At 36.0% G+C, this 25,059-nt stretch overlaps 1 protein-coding gene across 2 annotated transcripts in view; it reads right to left on the bottom strand.

Annotated features, from left to right (window-relative positions):
* The window catches only part of SCYL2 (SCY1 like pseudokinase 2), a 62,877-nt gene that overhangs the window by 31,140 nt on the left and 6,678 nt on the right, over nucleotides 1-25,059 (bottom strand). For both annotated transcript variants that reach the window (XM_020982312.2, XM_020982313.2), the window contains exon 2: nucleotides 12,298-12,502. In XM_020982312.2, coding sequence (XP_020837971.1) covers nucleotides 12,298-12,474 — 177 coding nt within the window. In that variant the 5' untranslated portion in view covers nucleotides 12,475-12,502. The remainder of the gene's footprint in view (nucleotides 1-12,297; nucleotides 12,503-25,059) is intronic.

The following is a 25,059-nucleotide window of genomic DNA, read 5'->3' as shown; positions in this document are numbered from 1 at the left end:
GGGACAAGAGAGCAGGGGATGATAGAGAGGAGGGCAGATTGGGAAAGGGGTAATCAGAAGTAAATACTTCTGAGGAGGGACAGGGTCAAAAAAAAAGAATAAATGGGAGGGCAGGATAGGATTAAGGGAAATAGAGTTAGTTTTTCACACATGTCTACTATGGATGTGTTTTGCATAACTGCACATATACAACCTATATTGAGTTGCTTGCCTTTTCAGTGAGGGTGGGTGGGGATGGAGGAAGAGAGAAAATTTGAAACCTAAAGTTTTGAAAACATATGTTTAAAAAAAATGTTTTCACATGCTACTGGGAAATAAGAAATATAGGAAATGGGGTACAGAAGTCTATCCTGCCCTACAGGAAAATAGAAGGGGAAGGGGACAAGAGAAGGGGAGAGAGATAGAAGAGAGGACAGACTAGGGGAAGGGATAGTCAGAATGCATGCCATCTTGGGGTGGAGGAGGGGAGATGGGGTATAAATTTGGAATTCAAAAATTGTGGTGAATGTTGAAAGCTAAAAATAAATAAAATTATATTTAAAAAATAATAAAATAAAAAGATAATTTAAAAAAATAAAAATAAAAATAAAGTTCATCTACCCAGAACCCAAAATCAGAAAACTTAATTAAGTTTCACAATACTATATAATCGGTGTTCATAATGATCAAAAGATCCCTGAAGTAAATATAAGTGAAAGAATAAATTCAGTACAAGCACTCTCTAAAAATAAAAAGTCTTTCCATATGCATGGCCATATGGCACCATTGTGCCTCCCCTCAATCCCAATCCAAACCTGCTTCAGATCAGTAGACCAAGCTGGCGGTCAGATAGGAAGAAACTGTTCCCTCACCTTTATTTTCATCTTTCACAGCTTACCTAAAGCTGAACACAATAAAACTCTTTCTCATACACAACCCCCCCGCCAACACACACACACTCCTTTTCTTTCTTATTAATTCCCTTAAGAAAATCTCTGATCCCCTCTCTCCTCATTATATTTGTGAATCAAATACATTTCAAAGTCCGTCTGACAGTGTATGAGTAGTGCTAATATAGTGCTACATCATGGAACTGGAAAGCCCTAAATCTTGAAATAAAATAAACTATAAGAACCTATAGTATCAGCCTCTAAGACACTTGAAAATTATTCCAAAATAATCCTCAAAGCTTCATTAAAATATCCTCCCCTAAATTAAGTCTATTTTCTGGAAGCATTTTAGAAATAATTATTTATTTAGTAATTTTTCTGTTTTAAAAACTCATTACTAATTTAATAACATAGGAACAGTATTACTTTCTATTATATATGTGTGAGTATATGTATATATGTGTTGTATTTCTATTATATTCTGGATTAAATATAACTTTGTGAATTAACCTGGAAATCTCACCACAATTTCTAAATTATTTTCAATGAGAAAATACATTCCAAATCCCAACAAATGACCTGACATATAAAGGAATTATTCTAAGAGTCTGCTTTTAAGTTGAAGTTTTACAATTAATTATGAAATTATGCAGAATTTTATAATTCTCTAAAAAGTGGTAATTAATATATAGAATAATTAGCTCTTAGTAATTAGGATATTTAATTCATCAGAAAATCTCATTCCCCAAAGGTCACATGTAGATAAAAGTGGAACACTGATGGTTTCTGTCTCTTTCTTTACAATATATAGCAATACATTTAAGAAACTTGGCCAAAAAGCCAGACAAACAGGGAGAGAGTTAACTATGAAAGCAACAGGTTGATCTTATTTTATACTTTAAAAGAGTAATAAAGAAATAGCTAGGTGGTGCTGTAGATAGAGCTCCAGCCTTAGAGTCAGGTAGACCTGGGTGCAAATCCAGCCTCAGACACTTGAAACTTACTAGCTGTGTGACCCTGGGCAAGTCACTTAACCCTGATTGCTTCACAAAAAAAAAAAAAGAAGAAGCTATACACACACAATAGACTTGTAAATTTTTGCATAATTTTCTTCCATTTTGTTACATATATGCAAATGTCCTCTCTAATTTAGTGTAACAATAAAAATCAAAATTAATTAAAATAAAAAGAAACTTGGCCAAGAAATTTTTATCAAAAGATAAGGGACTTTCCATTCTTTCTTAATTCATAAGATTTAGCCTAAATAATTTAATGTATCTGTAATTCAACTCCTGAGTAAGAAAGGCAATAGTATTTGAAACTCTTGTTTTCACATTACTTTTTTTATTTATGTTAACAGTCTGATAAAATATTAGGATCATAAGATCAGAGATTTACAGCTAGAAAGAACCTAGCTGTTACCTAGTCCGAATCTCTCACTTTTCAGATAAGGAAACTGAGGTCCACAAAGGTCACATAAAAAGCACGTGGCAGAGCTAGGATTATACTTCAAAATGGTACAAAATGTAGAGGAAGACTCTACATCGGGCCCCTTCACTGCAACCACCCCTTGTTTCCCTTGACTTACACAGGGAAAAGCAGCAACTGAAAGGACCTGAAAGATCACAGAATATGACACCTCCACTAAAGCCAGATAAAGACCCCAAACAGACATTCATACAGAGGCTTGAAGGGTCTGTTCCCTAAAGGCCATAAGACATATTCCAGTCACAACGTCTCTGAGTCACTACAACTAATGACCCAGATAAAATACGTTTTTGTGCCTCATGATCATTCATGTGCATAAATCCTATTTTAGAAGATGTTCTGTCACATTTTATAAATATATCTAATTTAAATGTGTTTGTTTTTTCAAGTTGTTAAGTCTTGGCTGAACTGTTTTTTTTTCCTTCTTTCTTTTAATACCTTCTTAGACGGGATGAGTGGGGAAGAGGGGAATTTACAAATGGAAGTGACAAAAGCAAAAGCTATCAATAAAAACAAAAGAAAGTTACATCATTTAAAACACCTCATCAAAATAGAATTTCTCTGTTTTAAAAAGTTATGCCCTTAATAATTCACTCATTTACTCATTCAAATAACATGTATTAAGCACCTACTGTGTGCAAGACACAGTGCCTGACACAGAGTAGGTGCTTAATAAATGTTAATTCCAAACTGTCTTTGCAAATGACTGTACTGACCACCACTACATCTCCACCAACAATGCACCAGTGGACCTCTTTTCCCACAATCCTTTCAACATTGTCTATTTACCATTTTTTGTCATCTTTGCCAATCTGCTGTGTGTGTGAAGTGAAATCTTGGAATTGTTTTCATTTGCAGTATTAGTGATTTGGTGCATTCTTTTAATGTAGTTGTCAATATTTTACACTTTTTCTTTTGAGAGCTGCCTGCTCATATTTTCATCACTTACCTATTAGGGAATGTCTATTAGTCACATATAGTTAATAATTATTTATGTTACCTCTTGGATATCAAACCCTTATCAGATATATTTAATATTGATTTTCCTCCCTGTTTGACCACTTTTCTTCTTAACAATCTGCATTCTGTGCAGATGCTTTTCAGTTTCATGTTCAGTTTCATGTAATGAGTTAACTAATCTTTCTTTTGTAGTTGTCTCAATCCTTTGTTCAGTTAAAAACATATCTCCTATCTATAATGGTGAGAAGCAGATGATCTTCTCTTATAATTTTCTACACTAAGATCTTTAATATTAAAGTCCGATAAGAATTTAAAACGTATTATGGAATACAATGTAATAAGGTTTTTGGTCTAACCCTAATTTCTGCTAGTCTGTTCTGCCAGTTGTTTTTAACAAATACAGGGGTGTTTTTCCCCCCAATTTATGTTTTCCAGGTTATTTAACATTCGTTTGTTGAGTTCCATTATTTCTGATTCTCCCTTGATTAGTATGTTCCAGTGATCTACCTATTTTTTAACCAATACTGAAGACTGCTACTTTATAATTTAGTTTGAAGTCTCTAAGTGCTATTTTTCCTTTGATGCTACTACCTCTTTCATTACTTTCCTCAATATTCTAGACTTTTTATTTTTTAATTTTTTTTGGTAAGGCAATCAGGGTTAAGTGACTTGCCCAGGGTCATACAGCTATTAAGTGTCAAGTGTCTGAGACCAAATTTGAACTCGGGTCCTCCTGACTCCAAGGCCAGAGCTATATCCACTGCACCATCTACCTGCCCCTGACTTTCTGTTTTTCAAAATGAGTTTAATTATTTTATCATTTTGCATAAAGTATGCCTTTCATAATCTGACTGGTATAGTACTAAAGGTGTAAATTAATTCAGCCAGTATTTCATTTTACTACATAAGTTGTTCACTATTTCTTTAAGAAGCACTTCTGTAACTGAATCTATACATGTATTATGAGCTGTGCTAGACCCATCCTCAGATCCTTTATGTATTTTATAATGATTTAAAATAGGATTTCCTTATTATCACTTCTTGGATTTTGTTATTAGTATATAGAATTGCCACTGATGTTTGAAGGTTTATTTTGTAGCCTGAAAACTAGCTGAATTGTCTCATTTAATTGTCTCAATTAATTGTCTCAATATCTTAGATGATACACTAGGATTTTCCAATTTAACTAGCATATCATCAGCAAACAGGAAAAGTTTATTTCTTTACCTATCTTTATGCCTTTAATGTTTTTCTCTTGTTCTATTGCTGTCATTAGCATTTCCAGAATTATATAAAATAATACTGGGGAGAGTGGGCATTCTTATTGTACTCCCATATTTACTGGAAAAGGTTCTAAAATATCCTCACTGCAAATGTATTATTTGTACTTGATAACAGATAAAGTCTTTTTAAATTAAATTTAATATGATTATATGTATTGTTTTCCTTGAACCATCTTTGCATCTCTGGTATAAATCCGATCTGTTCATGTTAAATGACTTCAATTAAACACTGTAGCCTGTTTGACAGGATTTTATGGAAAAAATTTTCATTTACATTTAGCAATTATTGGCCTATATTTCTCCCCCTGTGCTTTATCCTTCCTTGGTTTAGCTATTACGATTATGTTTGTCTCATAAAAGGAATCTAACAGGGTGCTTTTTTCCTGATTTTTGAGAATAATTTGTAAAGCACGGGTATTCACTATTTTTCCAAGTCTGATATAATTCAGCTGGGACAAACTAATTCTATTTCCTTTTCTGAGATTATGTAATTTTAAGTTCTCTATATGATCTATTAGTTTTGGTATTATATATCTTTGAAAATATTCCTCTTTATCTTTTGTGTTCTCTGTTTTGTTAGCATATAACAGTATACAGAATAGGTTCTGATTGTTACTTAGTTTTTCTGGTTTTATTTAGATATCACCTTGCTCATTTGCTATTTTGTTGATTTGATTTTAATTGTTTGATTATAAAGTTAAAGAAAATATCCCATGTAAACAGACAGAAGTGTGTGTGTGTGTGTGTGTGTGTGTGTGTGTGTGTGTGTGTGTGTGTGTGAGAGAGAGAGAGAGAGAGATTTTTTTTTTAAAGAAGTAAAACAATTAAGGGGATATCAAAGAAGGCTTCCCAAAGGAGAAGGCCTGAAATGAGCCCTTAAAGGAAGCCAGACTATTCTAAGAGGCTGAGGGGATAAAAGAGTGCATTTCAGACACTGGAGACAAACAGCTGGGGTAGTCCATATTTCAACACAAATCTCCACTATCTGTCTCCCTGCCCTTCGCAGTATTTATCTCCTATTTCTGAAATGTATTATTTTATCTCCTTAAAAAAAAATCTCTCTCTCTCTCTCTCTCTCTCTCTCTCTCTCTCTCTCTCTCTCTCTCTCTTTCTCTCTCTCTCTCACACACACACACACACACACACACACACTTACATGGGATATTAACAACAGCAGAGAGACAGCTATAAAAGACAAGACAGTTCAACAGATAGACCGCCCTCTGGTTTGCACAACTTTCTTTCTTCATGACAACCCTGTGAGGTAACTATTATACCTGTTTTACAGATGAGAAACCTAAGACATGGAGAAGAATTAAGTCTCCTGAGGTCCCACAGCTAGAAAGTTCAGTGAGAAACTGAACTTGGGTTTTGTAGTTACATATCTACTTTTTGTATTTCAACAAACTTGCCTTCTTAAACTACCATCAAAGATATTTTTCAAAAGCTAATAGAATTTTTTCCTAGAAAATTAGTTATACTATAAAAATATGACAGGTAATGAACAAACCCTGATTTCATCCTGAAATGTTTCTCTAGGCCAGCTTACTTCATTATTTTAGTAAGCTACCTAGAAAACATTTTGAAGGAACAACGCTGGCACACTGAGGCAGTGTGGTGCAGTGGGTAGAGAATTAGCCACAGAATCAGGAGGACCTATATTCAAGTCCCATCTCTGCCAGATACCAGTTAAGTGACACAAGGCAAGTCAGTTAACCTCTTTTTAAAGAATTCTATAATATACCTTAATATGACTAGAGATAGTTTAGACGGATAAACAAAATCAAAACTGGTCATTTCTGACCTAAATGCCTTGATTAGCATGTTATTATTCTGCTTAGCAGAATGTTTTCCTTCAATACCAAAACCAGAATTGCAATTTTAACATGTGCAGTTCTTTAAACAATATTAGTAAGGCAACGCCTACAAATACAGGAACCCTCGAGAAAAGAATTTGGATTCTGCCACATGGTGGGGACTACGTCCAACTCCACATGTGGCACAGTGTATAAAACACGATTAGCAATCAAATGTTTATTGCAGAACAACTGTTCCAATGAATCCTCATAATTATCATATGAAAAACGATGGATTACATAGCTGAAAGGAACAGATGTGTCTATCAGAATTATTTTGAAGCAGTCCTTTATTCTAACAGGAACAAAAAAGTTAAGCTCCAAAAACAGACATGTGACAGACTACAGTGTAAGTTCTGGTAATTTATAATAAATGTAATTTTTAAACAATCAATAGAGGAGCACTATAAACACAGAACTATCTCGGTGGTACAGTGGATAGAGTACCTGGCCTGGAGTCAGAAAGACTCATCTTCCTGAGTTCAAATCCGGCCTCCGACACTTACTAGCTATATGACACTAGGCAAATCACTGAACCCTGTTTGCCTCAGTTTCCTCATCTGTAAAATGAGCTGGAGAAGGAAACTGGAAACTACTGCCACACCTTTGCCAAGAAAACCCTAAATAGGATAACGAAGAGGTAGATGTGACTGAAATGAATAAACAACACCACCTAGTTTTACCTAGACTTTCACCAGGGAACACAGAAATGTTCTCAGAAACATACTTGGATAATTATCTTAAAAAAAAAGACTTGATTATGTAACTAAAATTAAATCCTATAACAATGTCAGAGAGCTGCAAAACTTCATGACATTAAATGTCGTATGAGGAGGAGACTATATACTTAGGTAAAGTTAGAATGCCACTATGATCTTCTGAACAGGGTGGTTATTTGTTTGCTACATGAAAAACAGTAAAACTGATATATCTAAAGCAACTTACAGTGACCTTTTTTTATTGGAGGAGGGATTCAAAACTGTGATTTCATTGATACAAAGAACTCTATCAATACGGGCTGGCATCTCTTCACCACCTTAGAGAACTGGCTGGAGAAATAAGAGTAGTAAGTAACTTGGCCAGAGTAGCACAATAAGTGTGTGGGTATGGGTCAGAAGGAGCACTTGAACTCAGACCACCAGAACTCAGAGGTTAATGGGCTGCTTCTCCTTATTTGCATAAAGTTCTGATCTCAAAATACTTCATTAGTTCTTTTCTTCCAGATGGGTGACTGTTCTTTCATCTGGTTCAGAGCAAATTCAGGAACAAAGCAAGTTGTAATGCAGATGTTTGATATTTTAGGAGAGTAGGCGTCAGCCTGCACTACTAGAGGGAGTTCCTCATCTGAGAGTTCCCTGAACCAATGAAATCATAGTTCCAGACACTATCCCTATCTGTAATACTCCTGTTAGGGTAGTATCACCTAGAAATCAAATTCTAACACAATTTATTTCTTGAAATTATAGAAATAAGGAAAAATAATTATTAAGAAATTCTTCAAGTGAATACACAAAACAGAGTAGGTCTCAACTTAAGAACTGAGGTTCACAATGAATGGTTTGTGCTGCCAGCACATATGTACCCAAATATCTAAAATCATTAGTTGAGAATGACAATAAAGTCAAATAAATTTCCATTTCAATTCATTTTTTTTAATTGAAGTTGTTTCAAATTTTAAAAAATGTTAACTGTTGATTCTATACAAAGAACATGCGTAAATATTCTTAAAACAGCAAACATTTATGTATACAGCTTATTTTGTGCAGGGTCCTAACATCTATGATTCATTATACTTTTATTAATTATTCACAATGAAATGGTCTCAGTAAAAATGGCCAAGTCCAAAGAAAAACAGGTGGAACTGATTTTTAAAAAGACGAAGCAAAAAAACCCCACACAAATAATGACTCATGCAATTGACTATTACTTGCTTTAGTAGCATGACAACAACCCAAAACTCCTCTGAAAGAGCTCGGCAAGGCACCTTTCTTTCCATCTGACTGCAGGTAATAATAGCATGCAGTCTTTACTAGATCCCCCTCTCACCCTCTACCACCCCCTAATCCACATACGAAAACTATACGCAAAACAAATCAGGTGCTGAAAGACATAAATAACTAGCTAGGGAAGAGCCCAGCACAGCAATAACTCCCCTGCCTTTTCAAATGTGCTGCAGAATCCAATTCACCATCTCTCTCCACACACATCTGCAATTTCTTTTGCTCACAATTTGTTTTTTTGTAAGATGCCCTACACCTGGGTCAAGCATTTCTAAAACTATGTAAATAAGGGAGCATATTTGGGGAGAAGGAAAATAGGAGAGAGGAGCACCTGAATTTCACTTGCTATATAGGTATAATATATTAACTTAAAATTGTAAGGCTTTTACTTCAGTATTATACAAAGAGTAGATTACTTGACTGTTAATTTAGGAGCTATAAAAAATCCTTCAGTTTCCTTAAGCAAACTGGGCAAGAATTCTTCATCAAAGACTCAATCTTCCACTGCAAAGTTGATGTCAAATTTAACATGTTTCCATAGCAACAAAAAAGCAGTCAACTGCACATGACAGTGTATGGAGAAGAGGGAATGGAATGTGGGAAAGTACCTTTATGATGAAGCATTGATCAAACATGTTCCTCCTTATTCTTCCTTTCTCATTTCTCCTCATATCTTCTATATGCTTCTCCATTCAATCAGATAAGAAAATTTTAAAAGCATCTAAACCAGGGGCAGCTAGGTGGCACAGTGGATAAAGCACTGGCCTTAGAGTCAGGAGAACCTGAGTTCAAATCTGGCCTCAGACACTTGACACTCACTAGCTGTGTAACTCTGGGAAAGTCACTTAATCCCAACTGCCTCGCCAAAAGAAAAATAAAATATCTAAACCAAACTGATCTAAACGATACTTTTGATTGCGTCAACCTCCTCTCCCAGTCAACTGCCTATGAGCTAAGTGAAAAACATGGGGGGAGGAGGGGTGCCCAAGCAGCAGGACTGTGAGATGCCAGGCTTCAATCTTCCATTCCTCCTTTGAAGCCTTCCTGTTCCTTCAAAGGCAGATATGCCACAAGCTCCTGAAGCAAAGAATGAGAGTTGGCAGGTATTTCTGGGGCTTTCTCTCTCTCGTCCTACAAACTCCTATGTGATGAGCATCAGTGAATATGAATGATTTAAGTAAACGAAAGAGAAAAAGTTCCCTGACATCCTGCATTCCCTGTGTTCTACTGCCTCTGGCTCATCTGAGTACTCTAGTACTGCATCTTTTGGTCCTGGAGAACTACAGGGTCACTATCTAGTTACTTTTAGTTCACAGACAACCACAAGCTGCAAAGGGACTTAGAAAACCACAAATTAACATTATCTATCCTGTTTTGTATTTTGATCTTGTTAAACATTTCCCACTTACATTTGGTGGGGGGAGGTACACACCTTGAGCCTGACCCCTCTGGTGTGCAATGCACTTACAATTCAACATCCAGAAGTCCGGCAGAGTCCAGATCTCAATATATTGTAGTAATTACACTGGAATGCCTTTCATAAAAGAACTCTTAAGTTCAGTGGCATTCCTCTACTGCCACCAGCACTACCACACACCACACCAGTCCTTGAGAAACCACTTGTGAAAGAACCATTGCAGAAATACAGCTTTAAAATTATCTTTGGTACTAGGAACTCCTTGTGAAGAAACTTAAAATTATATTAAGAAGAAATAAAAAACTTCAATGCAGATCATCACCTGGCTTACCAACTTGCAGTCTTAGAGATCTGTCTAGGGCACTGCGGACTGAAATGATTTCGCCCAGGGTTTCATGGCCAGCATGAATCAGAGGAACAACTTGATCACAAGTCTTTCTGACTCCCAAGGTCAACTCTCTATCCACTACGCCAAGATGTCCCACAAGATCAACTATCTTTTCCACGAAACACAAATCAACAACCTACATGAGAGTCCGCTTATATGCTTTTGTTACTAACATAATTTTAGAAACTAAGTAATGGCTTTTTAAAGCAATCCATGGCTAAATAAGCCATTCTTTAAATGGAATGATTATTAAGCAAGTTAGAAAAAAATGGCAATGGCTTACATCGGACATTTTAAAACACAAAATCATGATCTTGACATGGACTCTGGACCTCAGATATTTAAAAAAGTACTGATGAAAACAAAATTATAGGCAAGATTAAAAACTATCCACTGACTGTAAGGTAAATGTCATCAGTATTTTATTCTCATTAATTATTTAGTAAAATTCTTATTCCCAATCAAGTTACTTATTTTCTAATTCAGTGGACACTTACTAAGTCCCTATTATGTATGAGGCAGAGATACTGAAAGACAGGGGAAAAGACAGTGTCTTATTCATACAGCTTAAAAATTGTGTCAACAAACAGCCCTTTCAACATGGAAAGGTTTTCAGATGAAAAAACAAACAAAAAAAACCAACAGAGAGTAAGCCTAAATGACTTGCCTGAGATGAAAAGCCAGGGCTCCTTACTTCCAAAGCTATATCACATTATTATTCTAAAAATCTCTAAAACTAAAACATCATGCACATTTGGATAGCTTTAACACCACCAGCTTTATAATAGTCACTCAAAAACCAAATTTACTCATGATTCACTACCAGAAATAAAAGTAACCCACAACTCTTCACCCACAATGTACTAAATAATAATGACAATATCTATCATAGGACCAAAATTACTACTGTATTCAAGTTAACCAAAAGCTTGGTTCCCTTCTTTTGCGATTTACTCCTAAACATAAACATAACTGTTCACAGAAAAGTCAGACTCAGTAAAACAAAGGACAAATATGCAACACCGTCATACCTTGGTCAATGTGCTTTGTATGTACGGGGAACTGGTAACATGCTTCCTAATGGTATTTTAAGACTATATATCTAAACATATTTTGGGGGATATGACCAACACAGGAGAAATTTGTTTTGTTAGATTTCCTGTATTTGTTAGAAGGGTTGTGGTTTTCTTTTTTTTTGGGGGGGGGGTGAAATTAATTTTTTGCTAACTGAAAAAATAAAATGTAATTTTAACAAATGCTATATATCTCAAGCATTATTACCTTGAAGAGCGCATTAATCCTTGTCAATGCATCTAAAAAAACTGTCCAAAAAATGACAGCACTCACAATTCTGCAAATTTGTAACACTGATCCACTGATACTTAATAAGGTAACCTAAGGGTTTAGAATCTTAAACTGATGGACATGCTTTTCCAAAAAAACAACTGTTTAATGGAAAATTAATTTTAAAACAATGTATTCATTAAATACTCCAAAGCATACTAATCCATATACTCTACAATTTTTACTCCCAAATGAGGTACAAATAAAAAGATTTATCTAGTTAAAGACAAAAAAATTTTATACAAAATGTTACATTTACTCAAGTGAGGAAAATGTTTCTCACTAAGTGAGGCAAAAGACCCACTTAATTATAGGAGAAATTCAACAAATAATTTTGCCACACCGCACCATTAGATCAGAAAAAAAAACCAAAAGGATAAAATCTCACTTCTTCTAATATAAAGCCTTCATATCAGAAGATACAGTAATCTTAGTTTTATTAACATTTACCTACCTCATAAGACAAACAAAATTAAACCATAGAATGTTATGAAATGGAAAATCTGCAACTAATAAAACAACATATATGTAACATGGTTTACTTGATGCTATTTCTTGGATAAGATGCAACAAGAACATTGGAAGAACTAAATACTACTAGTATATTAAGAAAAATGTATTTCTTAACATATCTAGGCATAAATGTGTCTCTTATCCATGCTTTTCATCACTAGCTTTCACTTCAAGCTCACCTGTTTAGTTGACTTTTTTGTGCCGTTAAAAATCTTCCAAGCTAGCCCATTACCACCACTGGCAACATGTCGGCCAACATCAAATTCCCTGGTGACAGGATTTCCCATTACCGCACTGGTGACATCAGCCGTTACTTTTGTAACCGTACTCTTCAACTTACTCAGCATGGACTCCATGGCTGCAATGGTATGAAATTCTATTTACCTACAGGTATAAGAGAAAAAAAAACTGCTTTGAAAATTTCAACTATGTACAAAAGAATTATTGAAATCCTTAATTCTCACAGATTAACCTTGATGAAAAAAGTTCAACACTCAAGCAAAGGTTTTATTTCACTCAAAATACATACTGTATATATTTTAAAACTACAGAGGTCTGATAACAAGAAAAAGAAATCAAACATTCATATGTCCTTGGTAAGTAAAAACTTGGAAAACAAATTTCCCAAATTTTAACTGCAATCAAGATAGTACAGAAAAGTCATGGAAAGAAAGCTATGTGGTCAAATGATGCGAACAAATATTTCTCAAAAGACAAACTATCACCAATCATATGAAAAAAATCCTCCAAATCACTAAGAGAAATGTAAATCAAAACAACTCCGAGGTTTTACTTCATATCTACCAAACCGACAACGATGAAACATGACAGAAATAGATGATGCTGGAGGAACAGGAGAAAACTAGGCACACCGATACACTGGTGCTATAGCTGTGAAATGGTTCAACTCTTCTCGGAGATGATCTGAAATCATGCTAGAGAAGTCACTAAACTGTTCAAATTTTTTCATATAAAAATCTCTCTACTGGGCATATTATTTTCAATCAAAGGCAAAGAAATATTGGACATAGACCAAACTATTTGTAACAACACAAAACTGGAAACAAAATAGCTTCACTTTAATAGAGTGAGTTGAGCTGTAGTAACCAAACATAATGGAATACTATTGTACAGTAAAGAAACACAGAATATGAGGAACTCAGAGAAACATGGAAAGACCTGAATGAACAGATGCAGGGAGAAATAAGCACAACTAGTGCAAGTAAACTTAAACTAATTGCTGTGACTGATCTCAATCCCAGAGAACACAGATGAAATACACTACCTTCTCAGTAATGAGGTGGGAAAATACAGGAAATGAAGGGTGCATGCGCTGATTGTAATTCCTAAATTTGGTTTATCTTAACTTTTTCTTTGTGATGACGGAGTGTTGAGTATCAGTGGTTTGGATAAATGACTGGTTTAAAAAACAAAAGGCATCAATTAAATGTTTAAAAAATCTTCATTAGGAAGCTGAATCCTTCAAAATCAGTTTCTCCAAAGCTCACATGAAGGAATGGAATAAAGTCTCATTACCTGATGTGGAACAATGAAAACTAAAGCTGATATCATTTCTAATAAATGAAAAGAAGGAAGAGGAAGAATTACTACAGGTGAAATAATGGCTAAACTTTCAGGAAAATTCTTCAACATTGTGGTAGTCCATCAAGTAATATCTACTGAATCTGCACAAAATGACAGTAAGTCACCATACATATGGAAGCATTTACTGTGTAAGTCTTACTCATTTTTCTACCAGACTTTAAAACCATCACTTTCATGGGGAACAAGGGTAGTACAAGAATGCTACTGAAAATCTAAGAATAAAATATTGAATTGCACCAAAATTTCAGTGAAGAGCTTCCAGAAGGGGGGAAAAAAAGTATGAGACAAAAAGAGTTGGAAATGTGCAAAAGCACAAAGACCCCAAATGTTTCAATTTTGTTATGAGAATACTATGAGTTTACTTTCATGTCTTTAGCTAAAAATACTTCTAACATTAGCCTATAGTCAAGTTCTCAGTATTTGTAATTTTGGAATAGGTAACTTAACTTGAAATTGTTCCTATTTTAGAAAATATATTAATATGATTGTAATTAATCATACCTACACTAATTTCAAAACTGTGATTTGCTATATATAAATTTTGAATACTTATTAGAAACACTTCTCTTCACTAGTATTTTAACACTGATTTCCTTCAAGCAGTTAATTGCTCTGCTAGGTACTAAAACAACATTTCAGTTTAGCTATACAGGTAATTTCTTCTCCACAAATATCTGCTGCTAATTCTGATACGTAAGGCAACTATAAAAATGGAATGGGCATCAGGGAAAAAGATAAACCCCATGCAAAAGCTATACTGCTCATTGAGGTGAAATGAAAATTACATTTCAGAATGTGGACAGGACTTAGCAATTTTGAAATGTAAATTTAAATCACCACTAGTAACTATTTAAGAGATGAAATATCTCATCACAGAACCTAACAGAGCTAATTCTTAAAATTACAATCCATTTTAATTCTTCATCTTCAAACCAAGTAGATCTGTTTCTCTAAATTAAAATTGAACAGAAGCCATAAATAGTAAATTTTAAAACAACAAAACCAAACCAGCTGGCTCTTTATACTCTCTGTTTACAACATATGCTATGGATCACAAAAAGCAATATAACATAATAACCATCTTACAAAAAGAAATTCAAACCTTTTCAACTTCTAAATTATGGACCAAAATAAAGATAACACTGTATGTTTAAAAGTTCAAGTTCAGTATGACACAAGAAACAAGCAGAGTCCACTGCCAACTCATTCAGTGGAAAGCTGGCTTGTAGCAGAACAAACACAGTAAATTTGTGGTCCTCATTGTGTTTGCTATGATGGCCAGTCCCAATGTGGGGCTGTCTGATATCAAAGGCCCAGCCTAGCTCAGAAAGAGAAAGGCCCAATGCCAACAGGTTAGGTACTAGTCTAGGAATTATTTGACCATGGCAGACCCATAAAACAAAGAAAAGTACCAGATAGGCCTGAGGCTATTCTGTTCTACAGGGACAGTAATGGAAAGGAAAAGGCAGTGGACAAAGGGTACAGAGACCCCACAGTTTTTACACCACCTATAAATACTGATTTAATTGTTGGTAATCATGAAAAAGACACAAAGAAACTATACAATTGGAACAGCTTCAACTCAGCCTATTCAACTGTCAATTCTGAAAAACCAGAAATGCACAGAGGAAAATACAGTGTCTTTGATTTGTACTGTTTCTTACAGAAGTTTAATCAAGAAAAAGCAAATCATTACAATGAGGCAGGGTGAAGGTTTTTTACCCTACCTCAGTCTACCAATACTCTTGATGTTATAAAATTAAGAGGACATGACAGAGAGAGGCAAAGAAAGTTTAGAATACAGACTTGCCTGAAAAACAGAGGATGGACAGAAGAACATTATGAGCAGATTTGTCTCCCCAAATGGTGAATGGGGGGGAGGGGTGAGAGGAAAATAAATCACAGAAACCTAGGTATGAGAGCTAAGATCTTTCCAAGAATTCAAGATGTAGAATGAGATATACGCTTTTGGATATGGACAATGTGGGGATTCCTTTTGCTTAACTTTACATATACCTTACGAGAGCTATTTTTTTCTTTTGAATTGAGAGAAAGGAAGTAGGAGACGAAATAAATGCTCGCTAGTTGAAAAATAAGGTAAAATGAAAAGAACTTTATCATGGTAAAAGTATTTTTAGCTGAAGCTGGAAGGACAAGTGGAAATTTGCCAATACTGCTATAGCTATTTATTTTTATCCTTAATAAACAAATGAACACATTTTGGCCCCAAGGATCTAAGAGCTTATCCACGAAGGTGGCAGCCAAGAATCATTAAATTTTCAAGGTCATCTAGTCTAACACATACCTCAAAAGGAATCCCCACTGTAACATACTTGATAAGCAGTCATTTGGTCTCTGCCCAAAGACTGCCAATACAGGAAAAACCACCATCTCCTAAGACAGCCCATTTGGTTTGTGGTAGAGAGAGCTCGGTTAAGAGAGTTTTTTTTCCTAACACTGAGCCTAAAATCTGCCTCTTTGCAACTTGCACAAATTTCTCCTGCTTTTGCCCTGGAAGGCAAAGCAGAACAAAGTCCAATTCCTCTTTTATGTGACAATCCTTAAAGCACTTGAGAGAAGCCATCAGCCTCCCCAAATCTTCTCTTCTCCAGGCTAAGCTGATTCAATTCTTTCAACTGAACTTCCTATGTCAGGAGTCCAAGGTCCTTATCTATCTATCCTGTTTGCCCTGATCTAGACTCTGTCTAGTCTATATCTGTCCAAAACGATGATGTAACGAAATGAAAACGACATTCTCCACGTGTTCTGAGCAAAGCAGGGTTTAGAGAGCCTATGACTTTATTTCTGCAAATGGACTTAGGGAAGCGCAAGACTGGATTTGTTGTTTTGAATGCCATGTCACATAGCCGACCCAATGTGCACTAAAACGCCTAGATTTTTTTTTTTGCATAAATTTCTAACACTACTCTATCTCATGATCTTGGTCAAATACATATAAAAGAAATCCATTTAAGGTAATGCAATTTTGAAAAGGTGAAGGAATTAATTTTCAAGATATATAAAGTATGATGCCAAATGACTAGAAACATTACAAATGTTATTGTTTTAAAAAAGGCAAAATAAGAGTATAACAGGTAACCATCTTATCCTCTATGAAAATGGAAGGAAAGAAATGGTTTTCATAAACAATGTTTCTTTCAGTAAAAACTGACTGGAAAGTGAATACAAAATTCCTTGATAGTCCAATAAGGCCATAGATCTAGAGGTGGAAAGGAACTCAAAGGCCATCAAGTACAACCCCCTCATTTGACAGGAAAGGAAACTGCAGCCTGGGAGGGTTAACCAATTTTCCCTATTAGGAACTCTATATACCAATATACAGCTTTAAAAGGTTCTCCTCAAAAAAGGTATCTCCTCTCTAAAGGATGTGTTAGTAACATAAAGAGTCCTTGGTAACTATAACTAACAGAATTTCATTCAATGATTTTTGGATTATTAACGTCAAGCAAGACATAAAACAGGAAGATGAATGGTTGCCAAAGTATTTGTCTCTGCTTTGGAGGAACTCCAGTGTGAAGTCTAGACGGAAGAGAGAGATTCTACTGATGGTAAAGTCATCCAGATAGTCCCGTCTATAGATGACACACTAGTTATCTCTGGCTCAAGAATACAAGGCCTTTTCAATGAGATCCACAGGTATTTGAATGATCAGCAAAGCAAAACACACAGGAAAAACCAAAAAGGACCAGAAGGCTTATTGTGTAGACATGACACAGAAGTGAAAAAGAAACCCACTCAGTGAGTCCGGGAGAATAGTTCTATGTTGCATAGTCACTGCAAATGGAAAATGCTTAAGAAATAGAATCAGAAAAGCCTGAGTGGCATAGAGTCTCCCTGAGAAACTTCACAGAACTTTCCTTAAAGCCAAACTGCTTCAGAATACGAAAACCCCATCTTTTAACATGAATATCCTTCCAGTGATGCTATGTAGCTATGAATCATGCAACTTTCTCTGGAGAATAAAAATTATGGGAAACCCAAAAGGCAATTAAAAGACTACATAGCAGACACAAGTAGACCGCAACAACTCAATTCAACAAGCATTTAGTCAGTACCTATGTGACAGATAGCAGACTAGGCTCAAACAAAAAGACAAAATAAAAGAATAGTCTATGCCCTCAAGGAGTTTATAGTCTATAAAGGTGAAAGAGATCTTAGAGGTACACACACACACACACCCCACCCCACCCCCCAGATAATGACCTAGCAAAAGAAAATGAAAAAGACATTGGAGAATTATCGTATAAATTCAAAGGACAATGACTTAGACCATTGGATTTGGTAATAAAGAAATCACTGGTAATCTTGGAGAGAACAGTTTTAACCAAGTGGTGGAGTCCAAAGACAGAATATGACGCTATAAGTGACCAATTACTTCTGCTTAACAAATGGCGTATGTAGTTTCCTTGGCCCATACTGATCCAACAAGTCACATGGCAAAAGCGATGAATAACAAATGAACTAGAGAGCCTTGGTGATGTATTGGGGTCCAAAGAAAAGGACAAAGAGTTCTAAAACTTTCAGCATGGTGAACTGACCTTCTATACAAGTGCTATGGGAAGACGCATAAAAAAATCTCACAGGTGTACAAGAAGGTGTAGGTGATTTGAGATCTGCACCAGTGGAGGGAATACCCATATGGTTAAGATTGTAGAGCAAGCAAAGAGACCAAAGGTGGGTTTGAAGTGTCATGTGACCTGATGAAAGAGAGCACGCATGCCTTATGCAATCTTTCAGTCTCACCTGTCCACAGCCATTAGATGTGGTTAGAAAATAACTGGGTAAAGCCATATATGTTTAACTGAGAAAGCTCACTGAGCATCCAGGCCCTTCCACTTAATTCTTTTACAAGAAGTATCACCGATTCAAACCTACATGCAGTAGAGCTAGAAGTTCCTTGAAGTCAGCTTTAAGATTTCATTTCTCTCTTTACCTCTAGTACTTTTACTACAATGCCTAACACATACAAAGCAGTTAATAACTAGTCGTGGAAATAAACAAAATGAAGGTTAAATACTTAATGAATATTAAGAAGTAGATACGTAGATAATTAGTAATGTTATCACTGCAAATTCTGCAACACAAACAAAAAAGAGGATATTAATATTTGTCTGAGAATAGAAGTTTACATTACTTTTACATGCCCTATTGCAAGTGGACAGTAGCAGGTGTTAAACACCAGAAAAATGATAGAGACTAAATACTGCAAATGAACTGTAAATATGTATCTTGACAACATTTAAGCTAAAATGTTTTTCTAAAGACATAAAATTTTATCCACATATTTATGCAGCATAAAAGGCAGCGTGACATGGTTGACAGAGTACAACCAGACATACAAAGACCTAGGTTCAAATTCAGCCTCTGACACTAGCTTAGATGACCATGGGCAAGTCACTTGAGCTTTCCGAGCCTAGAAATTCTCAAAGGCTTAGTTAATGACAGGTTACAAACTGGGACAATCCAAGAATTTAGAGTAAGCTGATCATAGGTCCTTCGTATGTTGCCAAAGATAATAGTTTTAGACTAAAGAACTGCTAAAATAAAATTTTTGGACTGAAAGAATTATATTCATTTGATTTTAAATATCTACTGCCAAAGAATAATAATCAATCAATCAATCAATAAACATTTATTAAGTGCCTACTATGTACCAGTCACTGTGTTAAGTGCCAGGGATACAAAAAGACTCAAAAAGATAGTACTTGCCCTCAAGGTGCTAAGCATAATACAGTTTTAGAATTTTAAATTGCTCAGAATTTCTGGACTGAAACAAAGTGATACTCACTTGATTTTAAACACAAGTCACATGAATCCTCATTTAAAAAAGGGAACCCATTTTTGACAAACATTCCTGTCAAAACTGTGTGATCCTACTACATACATAATACATTCTTGAGACCCGAGTAAAGGAAGCCATGAAACATTCTGAAGTATTTCATCCTTGGAAGCAATTGTATTAGCATACTAGAAATTTGAAGGAAATCAAATTTTCCAGCAGAAAAGAGAGAAGGTGTAGTAGATATAGGATGAGCTTTCAGGGAGGAAGATTTGGGTTTCAGTTGTACCCCAACACAGACTGGCCACATGAACTTCTCAAAGCCCCAGAAACCCCTCTAAGGCTCTATGATGACCTGCACTGATTAAGGAAGTTTCTCACCTGAAGCTACCAATAATTATGGAATCAAAGGTAAAGTCCATATCTCTATCCTGTTTTCCAACATACTTCAATAAGTCTTCAACCACTCCTAGCTTAATCATTCTCAGAGTAACTTGGCTCAAGTGCCACCTCCCACAAGCGGCTCCTGCCCATTTCCCATCAGTTAATGCTCCACTGCTTCCTACCACTGCCCCCCCAGCGCCTTGCCCCCAAGCAAGCTCTTTAAGGGTAAGGGTTTTGTCTGTACATCCAGGGAACCCCACACAGTGACGGGCACACAGAAGGCATTTCATAAAATGCTTGTTAAACTGAATGATAAGATGTAGCACAAGAGTAGGATAAGCTTTGATTTTAAAAGATATGTCATAACTTATAACAATAACTAGAATTTATTCAATAAAATGAAATACCCATTAGTAAGTACTATAGGTTCTAAGTGGAATATTAGATAGACAGACAGACAGAGAAACATAAAGAAACACAGCTCTTAGTTCTTATAGTCAAGCTTATAAACTCAGGGAGAAGAGATAAGATACATGTGAAAAATTAAACAAATTTAAATATCAATCTAAGAGATGTAACAATTTAGTATTTGGAAAGTATCAAATAAGTATTACAGAAAATGGTATGAGTTCAGAGATGCATAAGACTAGAATGGGTCAGAAAGCACTTGGAAGACTATAAAAAAAGTGAGATGATAACACAAGTTCATATCAAATATTTATGTGTTAATAGATACCTGTTTCAGAAAATGCCTATTTATGAGTAAATTTCTAAGCTGCAATTTCTAGATAATAAGATATGTGGATTTGGAATCAAAGAAAAATTCCAATTCCGTCATTTACCAGTATTAAGACTTTAGTATCCTCAATTATAAAATGAAGCGGTTGGACAGGACAATTTCCAAGGTCCCTTCTATATCTAAATCTAAAGTTACATGATCATTTCTTCTTATGCAAAATTTTAAAACTGGGAAACTGCTATCATTTTCAATTATTAGGAAGATCATCTTTGGCCAACATTCCAGAGTGTCTTTCATTGACCCTTACCTCCTTTTTAAAAAAGTAATAGCTATAAATCTTTCCACTAAAGTTCTATGCCCACAGTTTACAGTGACACAGAGAAGAACATGGATTCTCAAAGAAGAAGCTTTCCTTATAGCTACACTAAGCTGAACATTTTCAAGAATGGACCCAGCAATATGCCTGAGGCTGGTAAGAAACACTAAATACAAAGAATTCAAAGAAAGACAGGAAGATATATGTAATCATGCAAAATAAAGCTGAGCCAAAAAACAAAACAAAAAAACAAATCTATTGACAACTGTATTAAGTCAAAAATAAGACAACAGCAAAACTCAATAAGTAAGAATTTAAGTGCCTACTCTGTGTCAAGTACCACAGATGCAAAGAAGGGATAAATACATTGGTACCTGCTTGTTAAACACATGCTTCCTTCCTTTTTTTTTTTTTGAGGCAATCAGGGTGAAGTGACTTGCCCAGGGTCACACAACTAGTAAGTGTCTGAGGCCACATTTGAACTCTGGCCCTCCTGACTTCTGGGCCCGATGCTCTACCTAGCTGCCCTTCATACCCTTGCTTTCTTTCAACAAACAAAATTACAGAATGAGGTGGTGTCCCAACTCCAATCACTGTTTTATACTGTTCAACTATTTTCAGTGAAAATACTCTAGTGATAAAATTCATCAGCCAAAAAAAATCCACTGATTAAACTCATCAATTAAAAAACTCTGAAGGCCAGGACTAGTTAAATGTGAAGAAATACATCACCATATCAGGTGATAAATTTTGCAATTCAATCAACTTAAGCAGAGATAAAGGGTTGGGTAAATACCACCCACACTGATGAAATCAAATGTCTCCTTAGTAGCATTTATGAACACCACCAATGTATGGAAACATTTACCACCACAGTCAACTTCTTAACCACTAGATTACTATTAATTAATCTATTCACCTCTATAGGAAAATGATGATTTCTATAAAAATAAAGTTATTTGAACTCCCAAAGAAAAACTAAAAAATTTTACAAAATAGATACAGAACATCCAGAATTGTATTTAATTGTTCTCTGAATATTCTGAGAAAAATAGAACTGAAAAAAAGTGCTTTATTTTCCTTGACAATGGCATCATTTCTGGAAAAAGTTTCAATTTCAAATTCAATTAATATTGAATGGAAATGTCTTCCTCCACTTAGGCTCCCCATCTCACTAAAGTCTCACTCACTACTTAGTTACTTCAGCTTCATTCCCACTAGTTTCCTAATCTCTAGGGTCTCCTCTAATCCATATTTTCCCCACCGGACTAGCAGAGTAATTTTCCTGCCCTGAGAAGCAGATGGTAGAGTGAATAGTGCTGGATCTAAGTCAGGAATATCTGCTTTCAAATTCTACTTCTGATCCTTCCTTATTCTGTAATAAGGGGAAAGTCACAGGATCATAGATTTAAAACTGCAAGGAACCTTACAGGTCATGAGTCCAACACCTTTATTTTACAGTGAGGAAACTGAAACAAGGAGGTGTTGGGGGTGGGGGGGCAGAGCCAAGATGGCAGAGTAAAAGCAATGATTTGCTTGAGCTCTCCCCCAAACTCCTCCAAATACCTGTAAAAAATGGCTCTAAACAAATTCTAGAGCAGCAGAACCCACGAAAAGACAGAGTGAAACAAATTTCCAGGCCAAAATAGCCTGCATGGTTGATCAGAAAGGTATATCAAGCTGGGTGATTAGAGGAGCACAGTTCGGTGTGGGTGCGCAGGCAAGGTAGGCCTCAGTGAACCTGAAGCAGGCTTCAGAGGACTGAATCATTGGCAGCTGTGGTAGTTTCCAGACTTCTCAATCCACAAACACCAAAGACAATTTAAAAGGTCAGTAGGAAAAGTCTGTGACTGTAGTAAGAGAGAAGCTCAGTGTCAGCCCGTCCCCATGTGTGGCTTTGGGGTGGTGGCTGCTTCTGGAGCTTCCGGCCCACAGACTGAGGGGGAATCAAATGGCTGATCAGAGAAGGACTGCAGGGATCTCTTTGCTGGTGCTAAGGCAGGATTCTCTTGCTTTGTGCATGCCTGGATCTGGGTCACAGCTCTGGGTGGTGGTCCTAGGGCAAGGAGGAGTGCTGGCGTGGTGGAGCTTGTAGTGGTGCTGGACAGGAAATCCTCTTCACAGTTCCAAGACAGAAAAGAGTGCTTGGGGTCACTCACAGACCAGAGCACAGGCCAGGAAGGGAGTAAACACCTTGCCCTTGATCATACCACCTTGGAAGAACTGAAAATTTACAGGTCTCTAGAAGTATCTGTGAAAATAGCTGCGCAAAATCCCTGAAGCTTGGGACAGTACATTCTCCACACTAGAAGCAGACCCTTACCTTAATAAAGAGTTGATAACTCAAGTAGTTGGCTGGGATCATGAGCAAGCAGCACAAAAAGTCAGACCATAGAGTCTTGCTTTGGTGCCAAAGAATACCAAAACATACAACCAGAAGACAACAAAGTCAAAGCTCCCACATCCAAAGCCTCCAAGAAAAATATGAATTGGTCCCAGGCAACAGAAGAGCTCAAAAAGGATTCTGAGAAGCAAGTAAGAGAAGTAGAGGAAAAACTGGGAAGTGAAATGAGAGTGATGCAAGAAAATCATGAAAAACAAGGCAACAGCTTGTTAAAGGAGACCCAAAAAAATCCTAAAGAAAATAACACCTTAAAAAATAGCCTAACCCAAATGGCAAAAGAGGTCCAAAAAGCCAATGAAGAATGCCTTAAAAAGCAAAACTGGCCAAATGGAAAAGCTTACTTCCTTAAAAATTAAAATAGAGAAATTGGAAGCTAGTGACTTTATGAGAAATCAGGACACTGTAAAACAAATCCAAAAGAATGAAAAAATAGAAGAGAATGTGAAATATCTCACTGGAAAAACAATTAACCTGGAAAAAAGATCCAGGAGAGATCATTTTTAAATTATTGGACTATCTGAAAGCCATGATCAAAAAAAGAGCCTAGACATCATCTCTCAAGAAATTATCAAGAAAAACTGCCCTGATAATTTAGAATCAGAGGGCAAAATAGAAATGGAAAGAATCTACCGATCACCTCCTAAAAGACATTCCTTAAAGGAAAATTCCTAGGAATATTGTAGCCAAATTCCAGAGTTCCCAGGTCAAGGAGAAAATATTACAAGCTGCCAGAAAGAAACAATTCAAGTACCGTGGAAACACAATCAGGATAACACAAGAGTTTGCAGCTTCTACATTAAGGACTAGAAGGCTTGGAATATGATATTTCAGAGGACAAAGGAGATAGGATTACAACCAAGAATCACCTACCCAGCAAAACTGAGTATAATCCTTCAGGGGAAAAAAATGACATTCAGTGAAATAGAGGACTTTCAAGCATTCTTGATGAAAAGGCCAGAGCTGAATAGAAAATCTGACTTTCAGATACAAGACTCAAGTAAAACATGAAGAGGTAAACAGGAAAGAGAAATCATAAGAGATTTATTAAAGTTGAACTGTTTACATTCCTGCATGGAAAGATAATATTTGTAACTCATGAGACCTTGGTCAGTATCAGGGAAAAAATTATATGTATGTAGATAGACAGACAGACAGACAGATAGAGGGCACAGGGTGAGCTGAAGATGAAGGGGTGATATCTGGAGAATAAAATTAAGGGGTGAGAGAGGATTATACTGGGAGAAGGAGAAAGGGAGAGGTAGAATGGGGTAAATTATCTCACATAAAACACACAAGAAAAGGCTTTTACACTGGAGGGGAAGTGGGGGAAGGTGAGAGGGAATAAGTGAATCTTATTTCCATAGGATCTGGCTTAAGGAGGGAATAATATACACACTCAATTGTGTATGGAAATCTATCTTACTGCACAGAAAAATAAGGGGGAACGGACAAGAGAGCAGAGGGATGATAGAAGGGAGGGAAAATTGGGGGAGGTGGTAATCAGAAGCAAACACTTATGGGGAGGGTCAGGGTCAAAAGAGAGAATAGAATAAATGGGAGGCAGGATGGGATTAAGGGAAATACAGTCAGTTTTTCACAACATGACTACTATGGAAGTATTTTGTATAATTACACATATATAACCTGCATCAAGCTGCTTGCCTTTTCAATGAGGATGGGTGGGGAGGGAGGA

This window comes from Phascolarctos cinereus, unplaced genomic scaffold (genome assembly GCF_003287225.1).
Source record: "Phascolarctos cinereus isolate Bilbo 61053 unplaced genomic scaffold, phaCin_HiC Scaffold_1;HRSCAF=81, whole genome shotgun sequence".
NCBI classification, from domain to species: Eukaryota; Metazoa; Chordata; class Mammalia; order Diprotodontia; family Phascolarctidae; genus Phascolarctos; species Phascolarctos cinereus.
The sequence above is the reverse complement of the archived record's forward strand: the minus strand, read 5'-3'. Positions and strand labels throughout refer to the sequence as shown.